General features: G+C 48.6%; 1 protein-coding gene across 2 annotated transcripts in view; it reads right to left on the bottom strand.

The window, feature by feature from the left end:
* Positions 1 to 6,945: 6,945 nt before the first annotated feature.
* The window catches only part of Ksr2 (kinase suppressor of ras 2), a 359,141-nt gene continuing 339,060 nt past the window's right edge, over positions 6,946 to 27,026 (bottom strand). For both annotated transcript variants that reach the window (XM_029533454.1, XM_029533455.1), the window contains exons 15-20: positions 24,710 to 24,806; positions 23,234 to 23,367; positions 15,444 to 15,575; positions 11,449 to 11,578; positions 9,617 to 9,750; positions 6,946 to 7,394 (exon numbers count right to left, since the gene is read on the bottom strand). In XM_029533454.1, coding sequence (XP_029389314.1) covers positions 7,388 to 7,394; positions 9,617 to 9,750; positions 11,449 to 11,578; positions 15,444 to 15,575; positions 23,234 to 23,367; positions 24,710 to 24,806 — 634 coding nt within the window. In that variant the 3' untranslated portion in view covers positions 6,946 to 7,387. The remainder of the gene's footprint in view (positions 7,395 to 9,616; positions 9,751 to 11,448; positions 11,579 to 15,443; positions 15,576 to 23,233; positions 23,368 to 24,709; positions 24,807 to 27,026) is intronic.

The following is a 27,026-nucleotide window of genomic DNA, read 5'->3' as shown; positions in this document are numbered from 1 at the left end:
AAGAAGAGAGAAGAGAGAAGAGAGAAGAGAGAAGAGAGAAGAGAGAAAGAATGACAAGACCTGGGATGGGACTTTCTAGTGTGTCCATATGGGTCTGTGGGTCAGGTGGCTGATAAATCAGAGCACTGTCAGAAGAGGTGGCAGGGGGCATGGTGGAGAAACAAAAGCAGACAAGAGCAGGTATTTAGAAGGGCTTGTGGCTGGCCTATGGACAGCAGAGACACCTGTGGACAGTCAATGTCCCAGCCTAGGTAGGGTGCGGATGTGGGTGGTGGATCCTCAGGGGACAGAGTGACCCAGTGACCCAGTTTCTTCCCTGGGTGGTGCTTGGTGATCATGTGTATCAAATCCCACAGTGCTTTCCAAGCTCCAGCATCTTGCAATGCCCACCTTCTCCTCTGTCTTCTACAATTCTGGGCCATTGGGTCCCCTGGATCTGATTAGGGGTGCTCGAAAGGGAACTTTCCATCAGCTACAGCCAGATCGGAGACAGAGCAGTCCTGTTCTATCCCACCGTTTAGTGGCTGTGTCTCTACCAGGAGCTGGAGGATCAAGGGTTTGGGGCTAGCCTGGGCTACAACAGAAATCCAAGAACTGACTGGGTCCAAGGAGCACCTAGATTGACAGACGTCTAATTCAACCAGTCTGACCTTCCTACTTCCTCTTTTTCCTTCAGACCTCAGCCTCACCTCTGTACATAACTGGCCACACCCCTGAAAGCTCCCCCAGCCTTCTGTATATTACAAACCTCTATTTTCACGGTTGGCTGCTTTGTGGGGTATTGCTGGCCGCTGGATAGAATCACCTCCACCATCTGTGAACCTTAGCCTCTCATATCCTGGCACCTGAAGTTGGTTACTGAGAGACGTCAAGACGTTTTTAAAACATGAAGAAATAGCCAAGCTGAGATTTTTCTCCTTCAGAGTAGTAGAAAAGAAAAACGAAGCTTTGATTTGAATCATCAGACTTTCACATCTAAAGATCCACATTGTATCCCGTAGCCATCAACCATGGCTGCCAGCTCCAGGGAGAGGAGCCAGCTCCAGGGAGAGGAGCGCTGGTCTGCAGATCTAATGTAAGTGCATGATAGCTAGCTTTCAGTCTTTCTCAGCACATGGGCAAGAGATGGAATGGGGCAGGAGATGAAGAGATGGGCCACGTCAAGTCCTCTTGGGATGTTTTAAGAGTTCAGGAGTAGAGAGAGTGGATCCCAGAGGCCACTGGGTAGAAACTTGATTTTGAGAGAAGGGAAGAGGCCAAAAGGCAGTTAGAGTTGATTCCTTTGTTTCAACATAGTATCAGTAGCAGGGTTACCAGGAAAGCAGCCTTTCCCAGTTGACCCAATTCTCTAATTGGAAATAAACTCTTGTACGGTTCCAAGCAGACTATCCACTAAGGGGATCCCGAGTGATTGGGTCTCTGGAAAATTCCAAGACATGGATTCTAAAGTCACCAATGTTTATTAGAAGGGACTTTCCGGGGAAAACTACCTTCCCTTCTCAACACATATAGTCACATTCAGGGCAAATGTTCTATGACTGTGGTTGGAAGCTGTGCTAAGATTGATTAGTAATGTCTGCCAAGGGTAAAGGAAGGGGCAACAGTGGCAGGAGCGTTAACATGCACTCCCCTTGATTTAGATCTTCACCCTTCTAGATCTTTTATACATAGATCTTTCTAGATCCTCATCTCAATAGCCTTATTGGTAATTCCACATTGCTTACTCTCACCACCCACGTGCTGAAGTTTATGACTATCTGGGCTCACGGATAGGACATGTCTGTCATGGGTAGGATTGAGAAGTAGTGGTTCAGGGATTCTGGGAAATCTGTTTCTGGGTGACTCAGGGTTTTGCCACAAGGGAAGCAAGATGGCATGTGTACTCATAGGAGAGTCACTGGGAGAGTGGTAGGGTTTGGGTAGTGACCCAGGACCTCAAAATGGGGCCCTGATGGCCTGTGAAACAATGTGATGTGTAATCTTGATTGACATCTTGACAGAATTAAGACATGCTTTTCAAGGGATTAATGAAGTACCTCTGGGTATCCGTGATGATGTCTCTGGAGACATATTGATACCTCCGACCTAACCCACAAGCCGCTGGATAGATTCACAATGTGATGATCAAAGGTCCTAGCTGGAGGAAGTGGCAATGACACATCTCGCCCCTGACCCTTCCCTGCATTACTGTCTTTGCTTCCTGTTTGCCGTGAAGAAACTCCTCCTCCTCACCTTCATACTATCATGATGAACAACTGACTCGAGAGGTCCAGAAACACAGCGTCAGGCAGCTATGGACTGAGCCCTTAGAAACTGTGAGCCCAAAACATAATCACTCCCTGTTTCTATTGGGCATTTGGTTACAATTACAAGTTACACAATCACTAATACAGAACACCCTGATTCAACAGGACTGAGTCCTTGTAAAAAGAGCCACACAAAGACAGATGCAAGATCATTTGGAAGAGGGAAAGGTAAAGATTGAAGAGTCGCTTCCAAAAAAGCCAGGGAATATGAGTTTATCACATACCACAACATGTCAAAAAGCAAGAAGAAAATACTCCTAAACAAATTCCAGAGGGGGTGGTAGGCCATGCGGACACTTTTGTGTTTGGTCTTTGCACCGGTAGGATGGTGAGAGCGTATATCTTCACTGTGAAATGCCTCTTGGTGTGTGGTACTCTGTCACAGAGGCCAACGCAGGGGCAGAGGGAGGCTTGGCATTACCAGGATCACTCTCGGAACAAGACCAGTCCTTAGGAGGGTGGATGGTGGAATGAAGATAGGCAGGGCATGAGGGCAGGAAGGGCCCATGTGGAGACTCAAACTTGGGGCCAGAGTGGGAACGAAGAGCCAGAGATGGGAGGCCTGCAGGTATTGAAAACCCACAGCCTTAGCCACCTCCAAGATCCTGGTATACGATTGAACAATGACCCCCATAAGGTTTATATTGAGTCTTCCCCCAACATCTGTTGGGGTCCCCAATGTACATTCAGAGAAAGAACCTTGGAAGAGGTCTGAGGAGTGGGGCCCGGATCAAGGAGAAAGGCGGTGTTCTTAGTGGTCTTAGAAGAAGATGACATCAGAGATGACATCAGAGATGACATCAGAGACAAGAGACTACAGGAAGGCACCTCACAGATCACACCTTATCTGGGAGTAAGGAGCAACCGTTGTTTAAGCCAACCTTGTGTGCCAGCGTCGCTGGCTGACCCAAGCAGCCTTGAAGTCTAGCTAACGGTGCATCTCATGCTTTTGACACTGAGACATGACATGGTCTTCTACAGATGTCACACTTGAGCTAGAAAAAAAGAAAAAAAATGGAAAAGAAAACCAACCAACCCAAAACAACAAAACAAAACAAACAAAAAAAAACAAAGAGCAAGCAAACAACAACAAAACAAAAACCCTTACTGTTTTTAAATCAGTTTGCGATTTTGTATTGGGTCCCCTTCACAGCGGTGCTGGGGCACATGCAGTCTGTGGACTGGGGGTTGGACACATCTCATAACTCACAGTGGCCTCAAGGGCTTGGCTCACACCCTAGCTAGCACCATTCCTGTCCATCCAGGGTCAGGGAGCTGTCTGTCCCCTCTAAGCCTTTGCATTTCCTGCAGGCTGAAGTCCTATCACTAGGACAGCCCGCTATATCACAGGCCAGCCAAGCAAGCCACCATATATTTTGCCTCTATAGGTCACAGGGTCTGTCTTGCAAATACTTTTGTCATCGCTAGGGACAATATGGGACTGGTGGGAAATTTGAATTGCACTGAATTTGCCCGAGTTGTATTTTTCTTCTTTTGACTTTTTTTTTTTTAATCCTCAGATACAAATCATGTAAAACCCACTTTGCAGGCTGGACCTTGATTACCCCCACCCCCAGTGAAGTGTTAGTGAGTGGCACTTCTTCGTCTGTGCACCTTAGGTGACCCCGTGCAATTGGGACAAGGTATATGGGAGATGAGGAAAGACCATTTTTTTTGCGTGCGTGTGTGGCACATGCAGTATATGGGCACGGAGTGTGAGGTGCCAAGTGTCCTGAATTTACAAAAGTTATTAGGGTCACATGTAACCCAGGTTGCTCTCAAGCTCACTGTATGATTAAGGATGACTCTGGACTTCTGATCCTCCTGCCTCCAGCTCTCTCTCGTGTGTGTGTGTGGGGGGGGGAATGTAGGCACACACCATCATATCTGGTTTGTATGGTACTGGGGATGGAACTTGGGGCTTGGTGTGTGTTAGGCAAGAGCTCCATCCACCTCCTACCCTGGGTATCCTGAATACAGTCAGTTGCCTAGCAACACCAATCTAGGATTTCTATTGGTCAAGAGTTCAAGATTGCAGTGGTGGGGAACACCTTTCATCCTAGCACCTGGGAGGCAGAGACAGGCGGATTTCTGAGTTCGAGGCCAGCCTGGTCTACAGAGTGAGTTCCAGGACAGCCAGGGCTATACAGAGAAACCCAGTCTCTAAAAACAAACAAACAAACAAAGAGTTCAAGATTGCTACAGAAAACAAGAGCACACACAGCAAGGTGGCTTTCCATGCCTTTGACCAGTAAGGGGACACCACAGAAAACACTCCAAGAGGCTCCTTGCCGTCTCTAATTCAGGTCTGGGGATGGGGACATAGATGATGTCCCAGTACAAGGTTAGAAGGAACTGTCCCCTCTGAAATTTTTGTCTTGAAGGGTTTGCAAGGTGAAGCAGGGACAGAAGCCATTGGGTGTTCGTGGGGCAGAAGAAGGGGCATTGCAGGAAGCAAGCGGCTGGTGGGTCAGTGGTTGGGGGGGGGGGATGTCTCTAACTATATGCCCTCTTCTCTTCCCATTGGCTCCTTGCAGCATGAAGGAATGCATTTCCCCCAGATACTTCCTCAGGGAAGAGCCTGATTCTTTTTATTTTTTAATCCCTTAATCCAGATATACATTAAGAGGTTATTAGCAAGGCAGGGCCTGTTAGCTGAAGGGAGGGAGGGAAGTCAGCGAGAGATGAAGCCCGCAGCCCAGGCACAGGTCTCGGTGGGTGTGGAGGTCAGGAAAGAGCAAGAGGGAAGAGGTGACATTTGACCTAGACCCAAGAGACCCCAGTCCCATAAGAGGAAGAGCAGCGTAGGATCAGGGAAGGCTGGGACTTGCCCGTATCATCCAGGTACTTAACCACTAACAGACCTTCAGAAATCCTATATAGTCTAGACTTGTTATCCTCCTGCCTCAGCCTCCAGAGTGCCAGCATTGCCAGGAGATTACCACCATACTCTGAGTCTGTGGATGCTTGAAAGACCCTAGCTTAAGGGCAGAGCCCTGGGAGGCAGGTGACTGGTTACTCCTTCCTGAGGAGACACCCTTCCCTGACCTCCTTGGAGCATCCCCACTGGGCCATTCAGCCACAAACAGGAGAAGATGAGTGAGTTCCAGTTCCCTGGGGACACTACAGCGTCCCAGTGGTTCAGCCCTCCCTGGCTCTCTCCTCTCTTTCTTCCTCCAAGATACAAAGGTGTGTGACAGAGACCGTGGTCCATGGACCAAAGGGGTCCTGATGCAATTAAAGAGGAAAGAAAAACTCTAAGATGCTTAGTAGGAGGCTGGGGCCAGTCTCAGTCCAGCCCTGGCCACAGAGATGTATTCAGAACGGGGCTTGTTAGATGGGGTTACAGCTGCTGTGGAGAGTGGTCCTCGGTGACTCTGGAGCCCAGGGGCAAATGTGCAGGGAGACCGTCTGTCAGAGGCACAGAAGCGGAGCCACAGAGACAGATGTCACCAGGAGAGGAGGGATGTTCACATGGGGACAACTTGTGTGGGGCCCTGGGGCCCTGGGGCCCTGGGTGCAGACAGCAAGAGCTTCGCAAAGGGGGTTTGAGAAGGTCCTGAAAAGACTTGGAAGGTGTCGTGGGGTAGGTCTCTCTAGAAGTGTGACTGTCAGTCAGTCTTCCTGCTTTGGACACATGCTTGGTCCTAGTGTGTACATCCAATAGGGCCACTCAAAAAGGGGGGAATGGTTTTGTCTCTTTACTTGGATTTTGCTGCCTGGCTACCTCTGCTACTTCTCTGCTTGGGGACAGCTTTGCCTCTTGGGTCAGGTCTGATTGCTGGGGGGTGTGGCTTTGGGGATGTGGACCAGTGGTGACTCCAGGGCTCTCCTTCCCATTCACTCTGTACCACCCCTCCCCAACATCCCTCAGGATGGATATTGTAGTGAGGGAGGAGTGCAGCCCAACATCAACCAGAAAAGCTTCTGTCTCCGGGGAGGGATGAAGAGAGGCTCGGAAGATGGGGTGCTGAGGGTGCAAAAGAAGGGAGGGGCCGAGGGTCACAGGGTCACAGGGTCCTCAGTGGGGAAACCACTCAGGATTCAGCACCAGGCGAGAGCAGAGACCACGGAACCTCTCCATGTGCATTCTCCTGGCGCACAGCCCACGAGAGGCAGGGAGACCATTATAAACAGCTACACGCACACACACCCATGTAACCCATCATGCATACCTAAGGACAGTCTCCAGCCCCGAGGGAGAACTTAACCCCCGCATTGCTGGTCCCACAGAGAGATCTCTCTTGCCACGGTCCCGGTTCTCAGGACTCGGACTTTGGGGGCAGCCATGAATAATGGTGAACTGGTAAAGGGACCCCGAATGCCACATCAGCTGAGATGCTCTGGTGTTCTCTGGTTGCCCAGGGTAGTGTGGGCATGAGGTGAGTTAGAATAGTGGTTCTTACAAAATGGGAGGAAGGTGAAGGCCAGGGACTGGTCCCCAGAGAGGCCCTGTGCTAAAAAGACCTGCAGGACTGCTTACTGTCCTTCAGAATTGTGTGCTCAGCGGCTACCAGTCACTTCCAGCTTGGAACGGGGCCTCTAAAAACAGATGTTTGCAAGCTTAGCCCACCCCCCTCCCTACCCTGACCTTGGCCTGGGAGCCTCGACAACGGAGCAGGTGTGTTGTTTTTGGTTCCATCCCGGTCCTGTGTTCCAGGATAGCACAGCTGGGACACTCCACAGCTGGCTCGCCCAGGCAGAAGGATAGCAGGTGGCCCTGTCCACGTGTAGACACATGCGCGCACACTGGTCCAGCATGTGGGTCTGAGTCTGCCCACAGGGCGTGTGGCTTGGTCTCCACAGTCCAGAGGTGCTTGTGCTCAGTCTGCGGCTCCTTCACACCACACGTGGGACCCTCTCTGGCCCAGTTTGGTCCTAGTTGAGTGGTCCCTGATCATGCCTGAGTAACGGGGTATAAGTGGAAGGTGTGGACAGCCTCTGCGATGTCGTCACGCAGGTCTCCCAGGCTGAGCCGTGTCAGGACTCCCCGACAGTGAGCCTGGGCCTCCTGAGCTGGCAGAGGGCAGAGCAGGGGGACAGAGGTGGTTTGGGGGTGAGGCAGCTGATGCTGGCCATGGTCACAGCCTAGAAGGGGGAGGAAGGAAAAAAAAAAAAAGATGGATTTGAGTGATGTAGATCCCACTATGACTTTTATGCGCTAACATCTTCTCGGAGGGTAGCTTCCAGTGGGCTCCTGCCCTTTCCAAGCAGAAGGGACTCCTACTGACAAAGGTTACATTGTACCCTAGACTCCACACTGAGTGTGGGCTGTCGCTGATCTCATGTAAGCCGGGGAAGAGGTTTAGTCGTGGCATTTTGTATCCTTTTTTTTCCAAATAAAAATCAGGGCTCAGGGGAGGTTATATGATTTGCCTATGGCACACAGCTTAGAAGTATCAGGGTCAAAATTTGAACCCAGAACTCCCTTACTCTGGTAGGTAGTCCACTGTTTAGGTTGGGAAAAACTTGATACATTGCTGAATACGGGGACCTCAGGTGCCAGACCAGACCTATGCGGCAGATTTGACAGTGGCAATAGCAGCAGACCCTCGTGATCCTGCACGTGCCTCTTAGAATGGGTTCTGATTCCCCATGGGAGCTCAGCCCCCAGAACGAATAACGGAAGACTGAATGGAAAATTCCACAGGATGTCTAGCCTCGCGGGACACAGGACCACAACTTATTCCTCTGTTTCTTTATTCTTTTCAGTTTACGTCCAGAGAAGAACCTAGAAAACAAGGCTTTCTTCCTCTTCAATGCTCAGTTGAATGCTTTTGCTCACGGGCTTGGCGCTCGCCCAAAGGACCTTGGAGCTTTAGAGCACCAGGTACTCTGAGGTCTGGCCTGAACTCCCAAGCCAGCTCTCTCCCTCTTCTGGACTCTCTTAGCAGGCAGAGCTGAGCCTGTTTGAGCTGCCTCCTGCCTGTTTCTTGCATGACTGGTGCCACCACGATGCCAGTCTGAGGCACTGACTTCCTCCTGGCACACACGGTGGTTGCCAGGGCAGAGCGAGCATTGGTTATCTGAGGTTCGGTGTGCCCAGTGCCAAGCACACGACCTTGCTGGGCCCTCACAGTATACCCCGCTATGGGTTCTGCTGCCCTCAATGTTCAGAGCATGAAATTATAGCTCGGAGAAGCCAATGGATATGCCCGAGCCACAAAGATTATTAACAGCAGAGAGGGAATTTCAACCTGTGCCCCTCTGACAGTGGATTCTGTGTTCTTTCTAATTTCCCAGGGAAAAGGTGAGCCTCTGGGGGTGAGGACCAGCGTGACGATCAGAGGCTAAGGACATCTCCTCACCCAGCTCCTGGGGTCTTCATGGGTTCCCACTGTGTAAGCAGTATCTACACATCTGTGTGTAGGCATGCCTGGTGAGGAGCCAGGGCAGTGTTCAGAGTGGGTATACACGTGTCTCACGTGCCTTACAGTATCACTAAGTAACTGACTGTGTTTGTTCCTGAATTTGCCTACATGAGTGGGCTTTAGGGGTTCCTTCCATGGGATGCTCCTGTGTGTGCATGACTGAGTTTCTCTCTGTCTCTCTCTGTCTCTCTGTCTCTCTCTCTCTCTCTTTGTGTGTGTGTGTGTGTGTGTGTGTGTGTGTGTGTAAGTTTGTGTGGAGTACTGTTTCAGTGTTCATACGTGTGTGTATATACCTGAGTCGTGTGAGCTGACCTGGGAGTGCCTAGGCAGACAACAGGAAAGGAGACACCCTCCCCCCAAGCAGCCTCCCTCTCATCTTGGAGAGAGATCTGTCATGGCAGCAGGCCTAGGGAGGGGACCCCAGGGTGAAATGCATGCTCCTGGTCTTGGAGAAGGCAATGGACCTATAGCTAAGGCAAGGGCAAGGAGGGGCATGGAGCCTCCCAAGAAGGAAGCAGATGCAGAGGAAAAACTGGGATCCCTTCTGGTCCCTAGACTCGTACAAAGGAGGATGCTGGGAGCCATGATCAGTCATGGTGCGGGCGGGTGGGAGGGGCCTTGCCTGTCAGCTTCATGGAGGAGACCCCAGTCACATGATAGATGGAACTTGGTCTTTCCATGTGTTCTCCAGACTGAGACAATATCTGCCATCAAGGAAGAACTAAGGCAGACCCAGCAACTGGTAGATACTGTGGGGATCTCAGTGTTATAATGGTCTCCCCTGGACAGACAGACGCTGGTAGAAGAGTGTGGTGGCTGGGTGCTGGGTGAGCAGAGTGGGTGGGGCCAGCTCAGGGAAGGGTTGAGGGAGGGGATCAAAAAGGAGACAAAGATCAATGGGCAACGCAGCAGGGGAGGGGGGCCGAGGGAAACACATACTCTGCAGACTTCCAGAAATGTCCAGGGTGCGACAGGCGGCGGTTTCGCTTTGGCAGTTTCTCTAGCATGTCCATGAGCTTGGTAAAGGTGGGCCGCTCTTCCTGCTCAAAGGCCCAGCAGAAGAGCAGTATGTCCTAGAAGAAACCAGTAAGTCATGACTAGATCTAAGTGGTGACTTTCCTGAGTCCTCGTCTAAGTCTCAGTGCCTGGGCATGGCTCTGGATCAGCCAGGTGTCCATCCACCTGGTCCATTTCTCATCTCTCCATTAACCACCCTTCTACCCACTGATCAATCTATCCACTCATAAACATAGCCATTCCACCCAGCCACTCTATCCATCCACTCAATCACCAGCCACCAGCCATCTGCTTACTCATGTACACAGCCATCACACCCATCCATCCATCCATCCATCTATGTATTCATCTATCCATCCATCCATCCATCTATGCACCTATCTATCTATCTATCCATGTATTCATCTATCTGTCCATCCATCCATCCATCCATCCATCCATCCATCCATCCATCTATCCATCTATCTATCCACTGATCCATCCATCCACTCACTAACCACCATCCACCTACCCATTCATATACACAGCCACCCCTACCATCCATCTATCCACCCACATATCCACTCACTAGCCGCCATCTACCTATCCATTCACGTACACAACACAGCCATCCCACCACCTAGCCACCCATCAGTCTACTCATCATCTACACATCCATCCATCAACTCATCCATTCATTCTTCTTCCTAGTATCCATTATCTATTCACCCATCACCCATTCACGCTACCATCCATTCACAACATACACCCATCCATCCATGTGAACTCACCCATCCTCATTCGTCATCCATCCCTCCATTCATTCATCTACACATAAGTTATCTACACTCTCTCATCTCTCTGTCCACTTACTGCCTACCTATTCATCCACACAACATCCCACCCACCCATTCATCTATCTCTCTGTCCACAACATGAATCTGTATAACCATTCCTTTATATCATTTCCCTTATTTCTCTTCATCTACCCTCTATCTATCCACCCATTCACCATATCCCCCTGGCATTCTCTCCTTGCCCTCTTCTCATTTACTTTGTGAGACCCTTTAGTAAGCCGGGGAGGCTCCGTGCTAGAAGGCCAGAGACCCGTCAAGACCAGTAATAGTAGCTGCAGGGAGATTCCTTGGTATTTTTCTTGAGCAAGGGATAGAAGGAATCCTGCAGTCTCTAGCTACATCCCACTAGATTAGTGGGTGTCCTTCAAAGATACAGAGGAGAAAAGCTAATTTCCACCATCTCCTTGCTCAGCAAGAGGAACCTGGAGGTAGGCGGTCCTGAAACACCTGGGGTAATTACTGCTTCCCTGACTTATTGGTCAGGGTTCTCCCCATTGTGTCTAAAAGGAAGGTTACTCGCTTACAATCAGACGTCTTGATTTCTGTCTAGCATACTTTGAGTTAGATAATGGTTCCATACTATTATTAGATGCAAGGAAAAGTGAGTGCTAATAGTGTTTGTGATCTTTTAATGAATATTGTTTTTAAAAGTAACAGACCAGGTGGTCTATTTTGGTTTTATCTGAAGCAGCAATCCATTGCCAAGAGGGCGAGCATGTGTTATTGTGCCCCCGGTGGCAGGCACCTGGAATTGCAGGCATAGTGCTGCGAATTTGCCCTTTAAGCTCCAAGCAAGTCACTTTTTAAGCCACTCTCTGGGAAAGCGTCTATAGCCTTCATACCCAGGACCAGGAAATCCCAGGACTGTGTCAGCAGCCTCTCTCCTTGTCCCCAGACCCTGCCTCTTGTAGGACTTACCGAGATTTCTTTTCCCATGCCAATCTGGCTGAGGTTGGGTTTCATTCCCGTGCCCATCTGCCAAATGATTGCCTCTGCTGGTTGGGTCTTGAATGGCCACTCCCTGGCGTGGAGTTCATACCAGATGGTGCTGTCAGACAATGGATACATTGCTGTGGTGTGACCATTTGTGACCCTGGAGCCCCTTTCTTCACCCACTGCACCAACAGGGGCAGCATCCTGGCTGGCCATCTCCCTCTGCAGTCTCTTCCCAAGGGGGTTGGCAATTTGTTTAAAACCCTCTTGAAGTTAGACATTAGGCTTGTTGTTTCAGAATACCTATTTTACTGCCGGGATGGATACAAACTACCTGAATAATTTAACACAGTGTGGTGGCCACTCACAGTTATATATTAAAATTCTATACTTGAAAAAAAAAAACTATATTTGAATTCTTTACTCATGAGTTCTTCTCTACCATCTTATATGTAACACTGAAAAAGCTGGAAACAGTGTAACATCTCTGTAGTGGTGAGCAGATGTATGTATGATGGTAAGTAACTCTTTTAAGTGAAACAGCACCATATTACCTGGCATGAAATTTTCTCAACCCTGGAAACATATATACAAGTCACATTACACAGACGGAGCGGGTTACATTGAAGAATAGGCATGTCATCTACACACGTATGAGATAACAATGAATGGGAAAAGAGATCACAACATTGAAAAAGAACAATGTGGGGAAAATGAAGGTCCAAGGAAAAAAATGATGTAGTTATACTATCCCAAAGAATTAAAATAAAGTTAAAATAAATAATAAATGGGAAAAAAAAACCCTTCTGGATTTTATTTTCTCTGGTGTTGGGGATGGGACCCAGTGTCTCATATGGCCTCAGTGTGGGAGTTGAAGGTCAACTTGACGCAGTCTTTGGAGGAAGGAGGGGTTGGCCTGGTTTTGAGTTGCTGGGACAGGATCCAGGACCTCGTACACCCTAAGCAAGCACTTCCCGCTGAGCCTCATGCCTTGTGCTCAGTGCGCCTTTTGACTCTGATGCTTTGATTGGCTGATGACTTGCTGGCCTGGTGGACCATCCCCTGCCTAGGTGAGCTGTCTCCCGTACACAGGAAGGGACTGACCAGGGAGCGAGCCTTTTACAACAAACCAGGTGACTCAGACATCTCTCTGAGCAGTTGTCGACGCTCAAGGTCCATGTCCCAGGGCCCTATCCAGAGCCCAAGACATGACTTCAGCTCACTGATGATCTTCTGTCTTTTTCTCTCATGCGTACATGTGCCTATGTGGGCATGTATGTACGTGTGCCTGTGCTTATGTGCTTACGTGCACATGCATGTGGATGCCAGAGGTCTCCCTCGGGTGTCAGTCCTTGCTATGTCCACCTTGTTTACTTGAGACAGGGTCTCCCTATGTGACCCTGGCTGGTCTTGAACTTACTATGTAGACCAGAGTGACTTTGAACTCATAGAAATCTGCCTACTTCTACCTCCCTAGTGTTGGTATTAAAGGTATGTACTGCCACATACCGCTTCAACCTTGTTTCTTAGACAGAGTCTCTCACTGGCCTGGACCCCATCAGCTCATCTAGCCTGGCCAGGAATCTCCAGGGATCTATGTGTCTAGGCCTTCCTGGTGCTGGGATCACAGGCACATACTACGGTTCTCTGCTTTTTACGTGGGTTCTGGGAATTGAACTCGGGTCCTCACATTTTCATGGTACACACACAGGAATGAACCATCTCCCCAGTTCCTGCATAGGTTTTTATTAAGCTTAATCTGCTGCAGACAGAAGTGGGGATCTTGAGTGTGACTCGCTCCCGGGTCTGTGGGCTGCTCGGTGCAAAGCCCCGGCCACAGAATGAGGCTGTTCCTGACCTGAGTCCCAGCTCTGCCACCAGTTGCCACACGGTAGGTCACAGCCATCTGACCTTGCTTTTCACATCAGTCGATCCAGGGCAGCATGATGCCAACTTGGGAAGGTGTTTGCGAAGACTGTGGACTACCATACACGTTAAAGGCTGAACGTGGTGCTCAGTACACTTCTACCGGTTTCTCTGAGCTCTAAAGCATTCCTGAACATGAGGTTCCCTGGCAACAGGATGTTCCTAATTGGCTGGAGTCTGAGAGCAAGGGGTCCTTTGCAATCCAACAGTGTCACCAATAAAATGCTCATTAAAACTTCCTTCCTTACCCAACTTTTAAGAGGAAAATTCACTTTCAAGAAAAGAAAAAAAAAGCAGTTATAGCCGAAAACTCCAGTGGGAAACCAATTACCGACTCTAGTACATTTCGTTAATTACATTTTTTTTCTTTTGCTAAATTCACAGTAAAAATATACCAACTTAATTACAGCAATTTGGTTCCAGATAATGATATCTAACTAGATAAAGATCTGGGCATTAACTAGTTAGAGCAAGTGATGGCTTCGCAAGGGGCTCAAAGGAGGAGCTCTGGGGACTGAGATCTTAAAATGCTGAGTTTGGGGAGGGGAGGCTCTGAAGGTGAGGGGGCACGGTGGGGCGCTTTTCTGCAGGAGACTGACTGCCATGCTAATGAGCTTTAGGGATGACAGGCCTGATTGTATAAACCTACAAGCTTGCAGCTTCCCTCATCAGTGTTCCCAGCACTCTCTCCCAACTCTCCAAATCCATCCCATGAATAAGGGCTATTTTAGGGATGGGCACAGCGCGGTTATTTAAGGGATGTGGTACAGAGATTTCCTGGTTGCTTCTTCTCATCTGTTGGTAGTAGGGTATGTGTGTGTGTGTCTCTCTCTCTGTATGTGTGTGTTATGTGCTTGTGTGTGTATGCAAACATACTTGTCATTATAAACACACATGTGCAAGTTTGTACAAATGTGTGGAGGTCAGAGGTCACGTTGGCTATCTCGCCTCAACTTCTCTCCACCGTATTGTTTGAGGCGGGATCTCTCACTAGGCTTAGGGTCACGAAAGTAGCTAGGATTGGCTAGCCATTGAGTTCTAGGGACCCTTCTGCGTCTGCCTCCCCAGCACCCAGCCACCCAGTTGTTTAATATAGTCACTAAGGTTAGAAACTCAGGCCCTCAAGATTGTGTGACAAGCAGTGACTGAACCATCTCCCTAGAGAGGTCAAAGCCACTTGGAAGTATAGCCATTTGCCTAGCATGTGCTCAAGGCCCCGGATCCCATCCCAGCACCTTGCAAAGAAGAAGCCAAATAAGTTCCAAAACCCCTTCCTAACTGAAAATGGCAGAGAGAACATTTCCTGTCCTTGAAGGCCATCTGCACTTAGTGGCTTGCCTACAAGGAGCTCCCGGAAGGAGACAGCACATTCTGAATAATTAAGAGTTGCTCTCCTATTCAGGAAACTTGAGCATGCTTCTGAAGGCAGAGAAAGTTGCAAGCTGACATGTGAATTTCCTTAGTCTCCATCATCATACAAAGTACAAACATGTCAGAGCATCCTGTTGCATGTAAAAACATCAGTCAAAAGAGGAAAGGTAAATCTGGTGGGTGTGATGCTGTGTAATTCCTTAGGCTTACGCTCATAATTACAACGAGGCCCTTTGTTGGTAGGCTGGGTGCATGCTTGGGCAGCCCCCCCCCCCCCCCCCAGTAGCAGGGTGGAGCACTGACCACAGCTGAGTGAGTATGCGAAGCCATTGGCTCATTGGCGAATTGGTGCACAAACGTTGCAACAATGTAACAACGAATCGATACACAATGAACAAAATGGATGGATGGATGGATGGATGGATGGATGGATGGATGGATGAATAGGGTAACTTGCCATGGTGGGATAATTGCTTAGACTCCAGACAGACAAATGTGTTACAGTCATTCTCTCTACTCTCACGCTTACTTGGAAATCCCATCTCCTTGTCCTTGGTAACATGTGCCCTGGCTCTATCTCCTTGTCCTTGGTAACATGTGCCCTGTCTCTTCCGCAGGTATCGCTAGGCAGTGGCCCTACCCACACCAGGGAGGTCAAAGGCTGGGGTGAGGCCCACTCTTACCCAAGCGCAAAGACATCCGAGTGTTTGGAGAACGGGAGCTTGTCCTCTTCTGTGTCAGGAGACAGCTGGCGGATGATCTCTGGGGCCAGGTGGCACAGCCAGCCGTTCTGGATCCGCAGTTTGTCATCCCGCCTGGGGAGGCAAAACCAAGATGAGGCGTGTTGTGTAGCACTGATCGCAAGTCCCAGAAACACCTCGGCCCATTTTCTGCCTTCCTCCTAGGGCGTTTCTTGACCCTCCAGTGAGCCTGAGACCCAGGGTGAGGCACAGACAGAGGGTCCAGTCCAAGTATAAACTACTGTACTTGTACATGAATGTAAAAAGTCCAGTCATGATCTCCAAGTTACTCTCGCTCTCTGTCTCTGTCTCTGTCTCTGTCTCTGTCTCTCTCTCTGTGTATGTGTGTGTGTGTGTGTGTGTGTGTATGTATGTACATGCTTTTGACACATGGCTAGAGGGCTGGAGTCTGGTTTCCTTCTACTGTGTGGGTCCTGAGGATTGAACTTGAGTCTTCAGGCTTGGTGATAATCATGTTTATTTGCTGGGCCATCTCACCAGCCCCAAGGGGTGAGCCATTAATTTAATTCCACCTTAAATTCTTAATTTTATTTTAATGTATAACACACACATACACACACACACACACACACACACACACACTGCTCACGTGGTGATCAGAGGACAACTTGGAGGAATCAGTTCTCTCTTTCTAGCGTGATAGTCTTGGGAATCAAACTCAGGTCACTTGGCTTGGCAGCAAGCACCTCCACTCACAGAGCATCTCGAAGCCCCAGATTCCACTTTAATTAAGGTTGGATCTACACAGCTACACCTGTCTGGCTAGCAGCCCAGATCTAGATAATGATTTACTAAAATCAATTTAAAAAAAAAATAAAATAACTTAAATATATTTTAATAAGTGACTTTTAGCACAGCCATAAATAGAAACTAGTATTTTTTTTTCCAATACACATTAAAACGAAGCTAGAAAGCGCTTGTTCGTTCGCTCCTTAAAATCCACTATATGCCTACACTCTCAGAAACTCTGGGTATACGGGAGAAAACTCTTAATGAGGTGGCAGGAGTTTGGGGGTTCGGGGTTCCGGACTTGCTGACGCATTTGCTAGCTGGCTGAGGGGGCTAGGGACAGTCAAGATGTATAGCTCTCCAAGTTCTTTCTCTTCTCAGAGGGCACACAGTCGATGCATCTGGATAAACAGCTACTGAGAGACCCCTTAGTCGGAGGCTGAAGGAGGGAGACTGAGCTGTGTGTAAATCGGGGGTCTGCTTAGGCCATCTTTCTATCCAGCACAGGGGCCGTTCATCCACTGCCTGTATTCCTACACTGGGAGCCAGACGTAGCCAGATGGCCACTGTGAAATCTATTCTAACGTGGGGCTTCTCATCCCCGGTGCCCTATATTACCACAGACGCTTCTCTGTCAGGTGGGGCTCTTCTATGCATTGTACCATGTTTCATCACGCACGCGCTCCCTAGCTATAGCAATGAGGGATGTCTCCAGGTCCATGAGCAGAAAGAATAGTTGAAAATTACCCATTGTGATGGTTTGCATATGCTCAGCCCAGGGAGTGTGGCACTATCAGGAGGTGTGTGGCCTTGTTGGAGTGGGTGTGTCACGGTGGGCTTGGGCTTAAGACCCTCGCCCTAACTGCTTGGAAGTCAATCTTCCACAAGTAGCCTTCAGATGAAGATGGAGAAGTCTCAGCTCTGCCTGTACCATGCCCGCCTGGATGCTGCTGTGCTTCCACCTTGATAATGGACTGAACCTCTGAACCTGTAAGCCAGCCCCAATGAATTGTCCTTCATAGACTTGCCTTGGTCACGGTATCTGTTCACAGCAGTAAAAACCCTACCTGAGACACCCATTTAAGACACATGAGAGAAGAGAACGGTCCAGACTCCAGTGTCAAGAATTTCTCCTCTATTGAGAACAAAGAACTTTATACTATGTGTCTCCTGTTAGTACGGAGGGCCCAGACCCTCCAGCAAATCCTGGGGTGGGCAGAGTTATATGGCATCTTTCTTCTAGACTTAAGAATACCTACTGGCACATAAAGACTTAGCAATGCATTTGGCGCTTATTAGCTGTGAGGTCTCAGGCAGACTCTTGCCTCTATTTTGCCATGTGCCAAATGGGCACATTCATTTATTCTTCAGATAACTATGGCAATAGGAGAGTGTCTAGTTTAGGGCTCTGTCAGCCTCCAGAGCTAGGGCTATGTGACTACGGGGTAGAAATGATTTCCTACTACATCCCCTCCACACACACACAAATATATCAATTTATCTGGAGGACTCAGGGATGAGGTTCAGAGGACAGTCCAAAGTAAGAATGTCTAAGGCCGAAGAGGGAACTGAAAATGAGTTAGACAACCATTCCCTAGGCATGGCCAGGACTACCGAGGCTGGTGGACTGTGGACCCCTGGGACAGGAGAGGGTGTGGCAGGCAGACAAATGTCATCAGCCTGAGGCTGGCATAGGCACATGCCTAGGAGAGGGTTAGGAGCCAGGGTTAGTGCTTCCACCCCAGGGTGTCCTGTTCCCATGGCAACTGGACCACCAATGACAAGCCCAAATCATCTTCATTATGGTTATTATTATGATTAATAGAGGGCTGTGTGCGGCTGGCACGGCAGGGCTGGCATCTTAAGTGACACTTTTTCTTGAGGGTGGCATAACAGCTGTTTTGCAGGGATCTGTATCGTTGTACCTCTTTGCTTCCAGTCCAGGCAGGTCTTCCTCTGCTGAGACCTACTGTGTGCCATGTTACCTGTCAGACTCGCCATGCTTGTAAGCTAACCCCCTGAGGGATACTCGCTTGCCCATACAGGTAAGAACATAGGGCTCATCTTGGTTAAGCCTGGGGTGTCGCCATGGTAAGTGGCTACAGTATGCCACATCTCTGTGGTCACTCCTGATGCTAGACCCCCTCCCTGCAGCTCTCTGGGGTGTTCTGGGAGACAGCAACCCTGAGGAGAAAGACCCCATTCAGCCCCTCACATCCTGGATTGTGGGTCTGGAGTACTGTTGCTACTCCATATGAAGTCCTGTTCCCACCACTCTACCCATTCCACAGGCTCAGGACATCAGGAGCATACTCACTGAATGCAAGTCCCTGTCTGTCATCTATCCTGTGCTTTTATGGACTCTGATGGTCCCTCAGATTCTCATGTTAAAGTCTAGACTCTCAGTGTGACTATCACTAAAGGCAGGGCTTTTAGGCTCATTAATTTATATGACAAAAAAATAATGACATAAAATGTTTATATGACATGAAAGCAGAAAGAGGCACTACTGGGGAAAGAGAAGGGGCCACAAAGAATGGAGACGCACAGAGAAGGCCATTGGAGGCTAAATTTGAGGGAAGTACACGATACAGAGATGTGTGGATGCCACAGTGAAACTCATTGGTACAATGAATATATGCCAGTAATTTATTCTTCTTGTTATGTATTTATTTTTTTAAACCTTTGAAATTTATTTCTTAATTTATTTGTGGGTGGTGGGAGGTGGTGTGTGTGTGTGTGTAGCTTGAGCATCTCAAAGCCTGCCCTCAAAGTGACATACTTCCTCCAACAAGGTCACATCTTCTAATAGTGTCACTCCCTATAGGCCAAGCACTCAAACACAAGAGTCTACGGAGGCCATATCTCTTCAAACCACCACACAGGGACTGTGGTATTGCTGTAACAGGCCTAACCACACTGTTTGTTGGAGGAATGTGGAGGACTTTCGCCTAAGAAAGGATTTGGGCACTTTAAGGAGGGCTAATGAGCTCTCCTAATGGGAGCAAGAAAGATGGTGCTGAGGGCAATTTGAACTGTGGGGGCCCAACTGATGAAGTTCCAGAGGGGAAGAATATTAGTAAGTGACCTGGAGGTTGTTATTGTGATGTTTTGGCAAAGAATGTGGCTGCTTTTACTCCTTGTTCTAAAAATCTACCTGAGGCCAAATTGAAGAGTTTTAGATTAATGGCCTTGGGAGATCCTGCAGATCTATAAGGAAAAGGAGGAAGCTGGACAAAGAGAAATACAAAGGGACAGTTAGAGGAGAGAGTGTTATTACACTCTTATTAGAGTATTACAGCAAGTGTGATAGAGTGTGATGAGTCCTATGCTCAAGGAGATTAAAAACGCTTAAGGAAAGACCTTCTTCAAAATGAAATAAAGGGAGTGGTGGCCTCAGGGTAAGACCCTACTTCTGGTACCAACTTCTGTCTTGGTCAAGGTTGCTATTACTGCGATGAAACACCAAAATGAAAAAACTTGGCAAGGAAAAGGCTTATTCAGCTTGCACTTCCAAGTCACAGTTCATCATCAAAAGAAGTCAGGACAGGAACTCACACAGGGCAGGGACCTGGAGGCAGGAGCTGATGCAGAAGCCATGGAGGGGTGCTGCTTACTGGCTTGCTCTCCACAGCTTGCTCAGCCTGCTTTCTTATAGAACCCAGGACCACAGCCCAGGTCACAATGGGCTGGCCCCTCCCCCATCAATCACTAAGAAAATGCCCTACAGGCTTGCCTATAGCCTACTCTTATGGAGACATTTCCTTGATTGAGGCTACCTCCTCTCTGCTGGCTCTAGATTGTGTCAAGTTGACACAAAACTAGCCAGCCCAGAAGCAAAAGCTAGACATGGGAGTTTTGCTTCTTTCTTTGCCCCCTCCTTCTCTTCTCTAAGCTCCCCACCATCCATCTGAGAGATAATACAAGGACATAGTGGCCATCTATAAACCTGTAGATACAGTCAGCAAGGCCTTGATCTTGAAGCCGGAGAAACAGGAGAAAATATTACCCGGGTACTCCATCAGCACCCCACCTCACTACCTTGCTAGAGTAACCCCAGTTGATGGTGCCCCACAAAGCTCTCAGTGGCCAGGTGCTGCTTAGCTGAACAGAGACACAGACTTGGGAACTTAGGTTTCACAGTCTTGTTGTTCTTAGCTCAGCTCCCAGCATCCATCCCCAGGCTGCTGGGCAGGGCTCCAAATGTTCCATGTTCAATGGGGTCTCCTATCATCACCTGCTTGCTCCTGATTGGCACCGTTTCTGAAAATCTAATACCTCTCCTGACACTAGATGGACACGTGCTGTGCTGACGGCCAGGGTGGGGTGGAGGTGAAGGAGTGGCCATTGTCTGGTCAAGGCAAGAAGACTTCTTGTCTTTAACTTGGCCAGATTTCTTTCCTGGTTGGTCCCCCCACTGGGGTCTCTAGTATAAGACCCCAACTCAATTTATTTCTTAGACCCCAACTCAATTTGTTTCTTAGACACCTAAAAAGAGTTCTTTGTTCTTTTGCCTTCAGCCTGAGTTACTAATTACCTCTGGAACTGGCTCATCTTAAACTCAGACTGGTGCAGGAAGCCTTCTGTCCTTCTACCTGACAGCTAGAAAAGCAATAACGGCTGGATGGCCCGCCAGGCGCCTGCTTTCTGGTATTAAAAGCCAGGAATGCTTACCAAAAGAGAGCTTATGACCCCTACGCCATAAATGAGCCATACAGCTCCTCCGGAGAAAAGTTGTAAACTCAACTTTCTTTGTGAACTTAACCCACCCCTTCCTTATGGTCTTTCCTTTAAAAGCCCTCAGTTGAAACAGCTCAGGGTCGATCTCCTATGAGCTCATCCTCAACATGTTGATTTTTCCTGATTAAACCTCATGCATATTGCATCAAGAATGGTTTCTCTCGAGTTATTGGGGCGGCAGTGTCTCATCCTGGGACTGGAGCAAGGATATCCCCTGAAACGGGGGTCTTTCACTAGGAGGAGTGGAAAAAGACTGCCCAAATTTCCCTCTTCCTCGTCCCCAGTTCTGCAGTGTGGTCTCAGCAATGGAGCAGAAGAGGAATATAGTCAGAGACTCTCACCCCCACCTTCCCCAGTGAGGTAGACAGGTGTTACATTGTAACTGTGAAGTGGTCCCCAAAGGCTCACCATTACATTGTAACTGTGAAGTGACTCCCAAAGGCTCACCAATACATTGTAACTGTGAAGTGGTCCCCAAAGGCTCACCTTTGGAGGCTTGGTCCCCAGACAGTGGTATTATTTTGGGAGGTTCAACTAGGCAGAACCTTGCTGAAGGAAGTGAGTCATGGGGTACCATGAGTCTCCCAGGGAGTCATCCCCAGCTACTTCCTGTCTGTCATTTCCCACTTCCTGTCAGCCATGAGGCAGAGAGGGTCCTCTTCCACCTGGGCTCTGCCTCCAAAATGCCTGCCCAACAGCATGGGACCAAGCAGTCATGCTGAATCCAAGAATCTGGGAACCTTAATACATCTTCTTCCCCTAAGTTGTTTGTGCCAGGTATTCTGTTCACAGTGAGGAACAGGTCACCAAGAGGGACAGATCTAGTGTTTTAACCAATTCCAAATCTAGTTAAAGAAAACCCTTATCCAGCCTCCATTCTCCCATGTAAATACTTGGGTTCATAGTGACATCACCATTTGTGTCCCTAATCCTGCTCTGACTCCAGGGTCCTGGCACACAAAAGTAGGTATGATTCTCTCAATAAGCCAGGGACCTTGGTACTGCTGTGGGGACAGAGGGAGGAAGGAGCCATACATGCTCCTTCATTGACTCACTCTCTCCTGTGTCTACAGATCTGTTTGCTTCCCTCTACATATCTTCATGCCACAGATAGTTCTAGAACCTGGAACATCCCATTTGGATGTGTGTGTGTGTTTGTGTGTGACACCTGGACATAGAAACCAAGGCTGCTTGCTGTATGTTAGCACACTACTCAGAAACAGCTTATGTCATGTTCTGTTAAATTTCAAGCACTCTGGCTCAAATTCAAAGGTAGCTCACAGCAGGGAATAAAGTCCTTTGGGAAGACAGAAGGATGTCCCTCAAAGAACTGTGGCTCTCCAGAATGGCAGAAAGTTAAACAGCATGAGAAAAAAAAAAAAATCACAGCGCTGTCTCCCCATGGACAGAGGCCATTCATTAGATGATGCAGGGATTTAAGATGTATGCATGCATGGCGCGTGTGTACACAGCACACACTCCAAATTAAAATCTGCGAGGGCAGACCTTTTGAGTTATAGGCTGTTTATTTGGGATCAAGCTGTTTCTCGAATGGTTGACTCTATGTGGCTGGCTCCGGGGTGAGTGGCCTCTGAGAGTTAATTACTTAAAGATGGTTAATCATTCCCTGGGTGATCCTGGGGAGGTATATGCAAATGCATGCTAATTACAACACAGCAGGACAGCTATTTGCCCAGTGTCTGATGCTACTCAGGGTCCTGTGCTGGATGCTTGTCCTGTATTCTCCTGTTTGATCTTTGCAAGGATGCTAGGAGGGAGGCATTTTCAAATCAACTCAAATTCAGAGACCTGCTTACCTTGGCCACAGCCACAGTGAAGAACTGTTGGAACCCCATCTGGCACCTAAAACCATCACTGTCTTTGGTTGCTGGACTAAAATGAATTCCTATGACAGCTTGGAGCTTAGGGCTTGGCTGACCCCACCCTAGGAAAGCCAACCCCCTCCCCAGGCAAAGAGGAAAGCCCTCCAGCCCAGGTCTACAGTTGGTGAGATTTAGGGATTTTGTGGCACACTCTCAAAAAATGCTACTTGCAGGACAAACAAGCAAGGCTCGTGGGATCAGGAGAGTGACTTTGGCAACCCTCACTGGCATGGACGCCTAGCCACAACTTTCAACAACCAAGAGTAAAGCTCAACCCCCAATCCAAGTCACTCAAGACATTTGGGGTATGTTCCCATCCTGTGGTGCTCATTTATCAAGAACCCCCCTGTCACCTCTTACCTGCCAGCCTGCAGCACCCCGGAAATGCTGAAGAGCCCGAAGTCTGTGATGACCACTTTACCATTGTCGTAGAAGACGTTCTTGGACTTCAGGTCCTTATGAAGGATCCCCTTGGCATGGAGGTAGCCCATGCCCTGTAAGAGATGAGGAGACAGAGACTCATTAGAGATAACCCCGGCACGTCCTTGCCACCATCGCTTGGAACCTCAAGGGTATAAGGGTCTACCCACGGAGCTTGGAGGGCTAAGTCCATGTGAGTCACAGTCCACCATCACCCCCAGAGCCCTACAAAGCTGTCTCTGGAGCCAATCTGCCTCCTGTAGAATAAAGGAAGGAAAAGCATCCTGGGGGTCGGGGGCAGGGGAGGAGGGTGGGTGAGATAGAGTAGGGACACCAGAAAGGATGAGGACATCAGAGAAAGGAGTTCCATCAGCCATTTCCCCTCAATTCCTTTTTAAAGGGGGCTTGCTCCCTCTGTTTCTCAGAACACAGCCTCCAAGAATGACCTGAGACCCTCAGGAGACCTTTCGTGACCCCATATCTGGAACATAGAGGGAGAACCATTGGCGGTCTAGCTTAAGAGTAAACAATTGGAGAATGTCTAGACTTTTTTTTTTTTTTTTTGTCTCGGTGAACAGTTCCCATATCTGTGCTCTTACAGTGCACTCCAAAAACTTCTGATGGGAACTGAGATCCTGAGTCCAACCCACCAAGAAGGCAGCTGCTGGGAGACTCGGGATGGCTTATCTGACTTTATCCAAAGCAACACCCAGCAACTGGATACTTCCTCAGCTTTAGAGAGACAAGATGACTGAGTGTTCACGGGCATTCCAGGACTTGGGTATAATCATTGCTAATGGTACCGGTCTGAATCTGAAGGGTCCCCCTCAGATGAATGTTCTCACCTAACCGGTGACTGCTTTATAAGGTTCTGGGGAGGTGGAGCCTACTGGAGGAAACAGGGTTCCTTGGAGCAGGTCTCTGAGCGAATGTTATCTGTGACCATTTCCTGTCTTACTTTCTGCCTTCTGAGCTTCTGTGACACTGAACCATTTCTGTCCGGTAATGGCCGGAGTGTCATTATGAACTGGGCTGCTATCCCCTACCATTCTTATGACAACAATCTAAACCATGAGCCAAAAATGAGCCTCTTTTCTATCAGAGTGACCTGGAAGGAATGGATCCACCATCTAAGAGAACTGAGGAGCTCATCTATACTCACTGGCCTTTCCCTGTACCCAGGTATCATGGTTATGAGATGCTAGCCAGAAAACACATTTGGGACAGTATTGCTAAGGGCTGTATTTTCACAGATTCTTTGTATACACCACCTGGTGCTTTTCAGACTAAATCTATTGTCTCTGAGGTCCAGACTGGTGGCTTAATGTAGACCCTGGGTCTTAGGATCCTTGAAGGGATGGTGAGAGGGGGATGAATCTTTCTAAGTCCAGGCAGGGGGCCTATAACTCACAGTACCTTTACAATCTCTTGTGCGATCTGCCTGGTTTTGTTGACATCCAAGACAATCTTGGCGTCCCTCACCACAGAGTAGAGTGTCCGTCCCTTACAGAGGCTGCAAGGTAAAGAGAACAAGATCATCCGGGGGAAATGACCGTTAGTGGTGAGAAAGATGGTCCAGCTACGTCAGTCATCAAAAGTCTCGAAGAGCTGAGCCGATGTGTCACCATGATGCCCATGTGACATTAAGAGGCCTTGCACTTGAACCCCAGAGCTGGTTCTGAGGTGATGACCTGCAAAGATGTCTGTGTGGATTCTTTAAGAATGTCAGGTGCTTCCTGCCTTGTAGATACCTGCAAGATCCAGCCAGGTCCAGAAGTGCCCAGGGTGGTTTGAATAAGAATGGTCCCTCATGGATTTGAATACTTAGCCACCAGAAAGTAGAACTCTTTGAAAATATTAGAAGGATTAGGAGGTGTGGCCTTGTGGGAGGAAGTGTGTCACTAGAAGTCTGCTTTAAGGTTTCAGAAGCCCACACAAGCTCCACCATCCTTCTCTGCATACGGATCAGAATGTAGCTGTCAGCTCTCAGATACCACTCCAGTGCCTGCCTGCCTATCACCTTTGCCCCTTCATGATGATAATGGACTAAACCTCTGAAACTGTAAGCCAGCCCCCACTTAAATGCTTTCTCTTGTAATAGTTGCTCTGGTCATGGTGTCTCTTTATAGCAAGAGAACAGTGACTAAGACAAGACAGTAGGCTTCCCTACCCCACTGTGTGTATGTATGTGTGTGTTTATTATGTACATGCAGTGCATGCATGTTCACGTGTGTGCAGGCAGGGGCACGTGTGTATACAGGTACATATGTACTTGTGTGTGCATGCATATGGAGGAAAGACAACAACTTTTGCTGTCATTTCTCAGGTGCCAACCACTGTGGTTTTTGAGATAGGATCTAAGTAAGTTTGGGCTCAGCATGTAGGCTTGGAGGGCTGGTTGTTGAGTCCTAGGGAATCCATCCATTTCTGCCTCCCTAGTGCTCAGATTATACATATTTCTTTATACAAGTTCCAAGAGATTAAAACCAGCCCTTCAGGCTTCTAAGGCCAGCGCTGAACCAAACAAGTCACATCTCCAGACCCTCTTAGCCCTTTTGGAGACAGACTGTCACTATACATCTCAGGCTGGCTTCGAACTCATAGTCCTCCTGCTTCAACATCCCAGCTGCTGAGATTTCAAGCCTGTATGTCACCACGCCTGGCTCACATCTCAAGGGAAAGCTGTCACACACCAATAACTTTAGGTCTCTCACACCACTCAAGACTGTACTGTCTGCCATGTGTCCCAGCTGGGAGTCCCTGTATGGGGACAGGAACAGCAAAGCTGTGGCTGCTGTGTGCTGAGCGTCATCGGCAAATGGTACATTCAGTCTTTTCATGGGGGGGGGGGGAGGGCGTGTCTGTAGGAATGATGGCGCCCAATCGGGCACCTGTCTAGATAGAGTGCATGCCGCCCATCTGCAGCCTCATTGAGTTTGTTTCAGGGACTGGTAGTTTAGGATGGATGACAGGCTGGGAGAGGACATTGTGTAGTGGCAGCACCTTTTTACTCTGCATCTTGTCTGCTTCTCCTTCTCATCCCTCCTGGTGAGCCTGACTCCTGACGTACACAGACCAGGTGCCGCAGGGAGCCACCAAAGGAATGAGCGAATGAATAAACACAAGAGTGAACTCTGTCTCCAGTAGAGCCTCCAGAAGCCAGCATTGGATAGAAGAAGTATGGAAGTCATTATTATGATAATTAATTTTCCATCTCTGTAAGGTTAACAGCTTGAATGCATTTCTTTTCATTTACAGCTTTATTGCTAAAGTGCTCTGGGCATGCCGTTTCCTCCTCTGGTGTCAGTTCAGCCTTTGCTGCACACCGGACCTGCCCGGGGTTGTCTGTGTTCCTCAGGTAGAAGTGAGAGTGTTAGGCATCAGAGAGAATCCCAGTTCAAATCCCAGTCCTGCATCTTGCTTGCTGTAAAGCCTTGGGATGGGTTAGCCAGTGCCTCTGGGCTGTAGCTTCCTCATCTGTCAGAGCAAACCTACTCTGTAGATGACTAGAAGGACTGGATAAGATAGAGTCCTGCCTGCTGTCTGTCATCTGATGGGAAGGCTCCCCACTGACTAGGGGACAAAAAAAATCCCCTCTATGGGATTAGGCTTCTGATGTGTCACATGAGGGCTACATAACCCTGGGTACTCCTGACAAGTAAGTTAGCTTTTACATCATAAAGTTGTGTATGTGTGTGTGTGTGTGTGTGTGTCTGTGTGTGTGTGTATGAGA

This window comes from Mus pahari, chromosome 23 (assembly GCF_900095145.1).
Source record: "Mus pahari chromosome 23, PAHARI_EIJ_v1.1, whole genome shotgun sequence".
In the NCBI taxonomy this organism is placed as follows: domain Eukaryota; kingdom Metazoa; phylum Chordata; class Mammalia; order Rodentia; family Muridae; genus Mus; species Mus pahari.
Note: the sequence above shows the minus strand (reverse complement) of the source record. Positions and strands in the feature narration are given on the sequence as shown.